Source organism: Sphaeroforma arctica (genome assembly GCF_001186125.1).
Source record: "Sphaeroforma arctica JP610 unplaced genomic scaffold supercont1.2104, whole genome shotgun sequence".
Lineage (NCBI taxonomy): Eukaryota > Ichthyosporea > Ichthyophonida > Sphaeroforma > Sphaeroforma arctica.
The window spans coordinates 4,256-8,570 of record NW_014038454.1 but is presented as its reverse complement, the minus strand read 5'-3'; the positions used below and the strand labels follow the sequence as shown (position 1 = coordinate 8,570).

The following is a 4,315-nucleotide window of genomic DNA, read 5'->3' as shown; positions in this document are numbered from 1 at the left end:
CTTCTCGGTATTTAGTACTCTGCACTGACCCATTCCGCGGCACTACACGGCGCAGACCCAATCCGTACCACAGAGGTGGGTACTCTACTTAGTAGGTCAGCAAGCGAATATATGGAACATTCGATAGTAACAATGTTTTGTCAACACTCAACACCGGCCCGAATTGACTCAGCGCATATCTTCCATTGTCGACTCACTTGGCCCAAGCTTCAAACGGGAATTTAATGACCACTTCTTCTCATCAATCTTTCCTGAACCACTACAGCGACTATGAGAGCCATACCATATGTTCATACATTGTAACATACATACTTGTCATTTTTGAATTAAATAATATTATCCCTATCAGATATTTATCTTGTAGAGTCTTCGTATATTTGTAGTGCGCTCATTAATAAATATTGTGCAGTCAACCAATTTTGGAAAGGAAAGGAAACCACTCCACAAGTGGCGTTTATTGCACAGTTTAATATACGAGAAGTTGACTCTCAATAACTGTCCTTTTCATCATATATCCTCTGGTATTTATGCCATTTCTTATTACAATCATCTTCAATGATCATAATCTGCTTTCATAATACATCTTTTGCAGTATGTATGCTAAGTATTACAGTATGTAAGCTAAGTAAACTATTATAAGTGTGTAACAACACATACACTTTATATGTGCCTCACAGCCACACTTGTATTGCTTACATCATCTTATGAATTCAAATATGAGTATGTGCAATCCTTGTACATATTTGCACCAATAACTACGCACATAAAATATGATACTTATATCATATTTCATAACCCTAATACTTGGGTTACTAGCATAATTTAGCACATCCCCAACTCTTATGCCGCATATTATCAGAGTCTCAGACAGCTTACCTTTCTGGAACTAAACCTACTCCAGAAAACCCACCGAAAACCCACCGAGTTCTATGTGCGCAATACATATTCAATTTTTACCAAAATTCCATTTACCACCGCACTCACCCCCATCATGTAAAAACGCTAAAAAGCTTCGGGGGAAAATAAAAATTATCAAAAAGTGCTAGCTCCGTTCTCAAACTCAAACCTCTCTAAACTCATCACAGTTCATTTTAAGGCATATATTTTTTCGAGACATTCTAAGCCACTATTGACCAAAAAATGGACACATAAAACTTTGATATAATGTCGATTTTGTATTGAGAATTATGTCAACCAGCGCAGCCTATACGGTATAGTCAGTCAAAATACCTGGAAACTACAATACCAGCGAAGCCTACAAACAACCAGGTGCACTAGACTGGTGCATTTAGCATGCTGACACATAAATAGCAGCAAGTCCCACAAAACAATCACAAGGTGCACATACTGAAATATTTTCAAAATATGGCCGCGATTTCAGCATGCGGGCAGCGGAAAGTCTGTGAGATGGTAGGTTTCATCATCTAGAGACGAAATTCTGAATTTCGTATATTTGCTTAAAGTATTTACGATCATTCGCGAGTCTACCATCTTTTGACGCTCTATTGGATCTGTGAATTTTCGGTCGTGGTACTCTATGAAAGCGAAATCCACTACGTCCAGGGTGCCGGAAAATACTAGGTCGATAATTACGTCTTTTTCACTTCCTTCAATGTCCAGCTTCATAAGGACTTTAGGCGGGTCCTGAAGCATTTCATTTACCGTTGCTCCTGTAATCCTGGTGTTGACGACTTCCTTGATATACCTTGCTAGACGTATAGTTTGCACTGCTCCTTTGTTTGTTATTGAACTTGTTCTGTTAGCAATGATGCCACCGCCCGACTCGAAGAGAGCCGCTTTATTGTCAGAGAAGTAATCTGCAGTACCGTCAAAATCAGCTACGCCAGCAGGCACTTTAAATATAGCACGGTGTCCACAACGATTATATGCATTCTCCATATCTTTCAAATATTGCGTATGGTTATTATTAGGCTCGAATCCTACGCTGCAAACCGGTTTGCGGCTGTGAACATCACCAAACTCATTATGGAAAATCTTATTAATCGCGGCCTTAGGGTAAAGATCGGGCTGATACAATTTGCGAACCTGGACCCCACGGTTAGAACCACAGTCTAGATAAATGTGATAGCACCCATCAAGTTCATTTGACGCACTATGACGCGATGAGTTTGCAACATACCCCTTGCCAAGGCCGCCCAGTGAAGAGCGATAAAGAATAATGCCAAATACTAACCCAAATACAACGTAGATGGGATAGAAAAACCTGCTCTTTTTGTCCAGCATCATGTACTATCTTTTCGTAATGCTCGATTCTTGTTCAAGACCACAAAGATTAGTCTGATTGATTCTCGTTTAAGGCCGTAAAAGACGTATCCACATCAAATCTGACGGTTAACAAACAGTTGAAATACTTTTTTACGTATAAATCCTTTTGTCCGCCTGTGTAAAAAAATCTTCATTCGAAATGTGAAAGCTTTTTTTAATGTTTTTATTTTTACATTGTAGGAGTTTCGGGACTCCCAATGAATTTTCGAGACTCTTTGGTAGCCTGAATTTTGGCAGGTCCCGAATGATGAGTCATGATTCCAGAAATTCATGTTGGGTTTTTATTTCAGGGCCCAAGCCAGGATTAATCGTATATAACCAGGCCCTGATGATTTTTGAGTGTCATTCTCATGGGTCATACTTAAAATTGTCTATGTATATTCACGAACAGAGCAAAAGTGTCTACGAATATAAGTTCGAGAACTTTGTAGCAGAGGGTTTTCTAGGCTCGTGCCTTTCCCTCTCACTATGAGTGTTATAATTATAGTTAATAGCCTAGGATATTAGTAGTACAAGTTCGCTCGGGAATATATAGAGATAGGTCCCGGTGGACTATAAAAGCAGTCCACGTCCAGCGTTAGATTTCAGACTTTCACTAATAACATAAGGAAAACAAGGACGAAGAGGACTAAAGAGTGCTTATATCGTAAACCTAAGAATAAAGCTACTACTACCAAATTTTGGGAATTTATGATTTTTTGGCGCCAAAACTGTGATAATCATTTTTTGGGCCGACTTTTTGGATTTGGAGAATAAGGACCGAATTTTGGGAAATTCGAGGGACCTTATAAGTGTGAACAAAAACCAATATAGTTCTATTTTTAGAAAAAGTGGCGTTTAGCTGAAATTTGAGCGCCACTTAAACGCCACTTTTATTACCGGCAAATTTAAAATGACTTTTCTCTCATACCCGCACTTCCAGACTCGTTTTTAAAAAGACATGATGGCTTCTTTCCTCTACTAGAGACTGGTTCAGCAGAGCCCATATGTCCTATCCAGGCAGGGTCTTCGTCCTCAGTCCAAGCGTGTGGCCGACATCCAAGACGTCCCACAGATATCCAGGTCCTAGACCTTAATCTAGGGTCTGGACATAGCCTTCTAAATTATACATCTGGACGATTAGTACTGATGACGTCACACCCAGGTGCACTATACCGCTGTACTACAACCCCCTCCAGTCTTCGGCTTCGAAGAGTCGGAGGCTTAGGCCGAGTCTTATTTTTATATAAAACGGGTTCTGTAGTAGACTGTACAAAAGGTTTACTATAAGGAACTAAGGTAGATGTCTGACCTTGACTACTAGTGTACAAAAGGACCCTCAGGATGGGTCCTGTCCCCTTAATGACCAAGTTGGTGCTATCTAGATTCGGGACTCGGGGTAGTCTAACCGCAGGAATATCCTAACCGCAAAGTGATGAGTCATCACAATAAAGTTCTAGACCAAGTTTCCAGGGCAAGATCACTGGTAAAGACATAGAGAGTCCTAATCCTAAAGCTACAGGACAGTCCCAATGGTCTAAAAGGACAGGACTGGACTGTCACTCATATTGTCCATAAGTGTCGGTATTACAGCTCGGATTTTCATGAATTTTCGTGATTTTTTAAGTATGTCGGAAGGGAGCGCTAGCGAGCTATTTGATTACTTTGAAAGAGGCAAAGGGTAAAAAACGAGGGCCTTTTGCAGGGCGTAGCTCTTACCACTTTTCTGAGTCAAATGTTTGCGACATCTTCGCTACACATATTAAAATAAAAAAATATGCAAGTATCATATTGTTATTAGATTTTCCGATCTCATTTATCCATTCGCTATGCCTATATATCATAGATCATGACGAACCTAACGAGCTCAATTACAACCTTGAACTCAAAATTGATGGCATCAACAGCGCATCAATACTCTGCCTTTGTCAACACAGGACTCTGAATGATAGCACGTTGAGCAAAAAAAAGATCAGTTGCAAAAGTGTTTATATTACATGAGCAAATAATATATGTACATACATCTATATATATATATATATATATATAT

At 39.6% G+C, this 4,315-nt stretch overlaps 1 protein-coding gene across 1 annotated transcript; it reads right to left on the bottom strand.

Moving 5' to 3' along the window:
* Positions 1-370: 370 nt before the first annotated feature.
* SARC_12155 (hypothetical protein) lies at positions 371-2,401 on the bottom strand. The gene has a single exon (XM_014293745.1). It carries the CDS (start codon positions 2,245-2,247, stop codon positions 1,378-1,380), a length of 870 nt encoding a protein of 289 aa, XP_014149220.1. The 5' UTR covers positions 2,248-2,401; the 3' UTR covers positions 371-1,377.
* Positions 2,402-4,315: the final 1,914 nt, after the last annotated feature.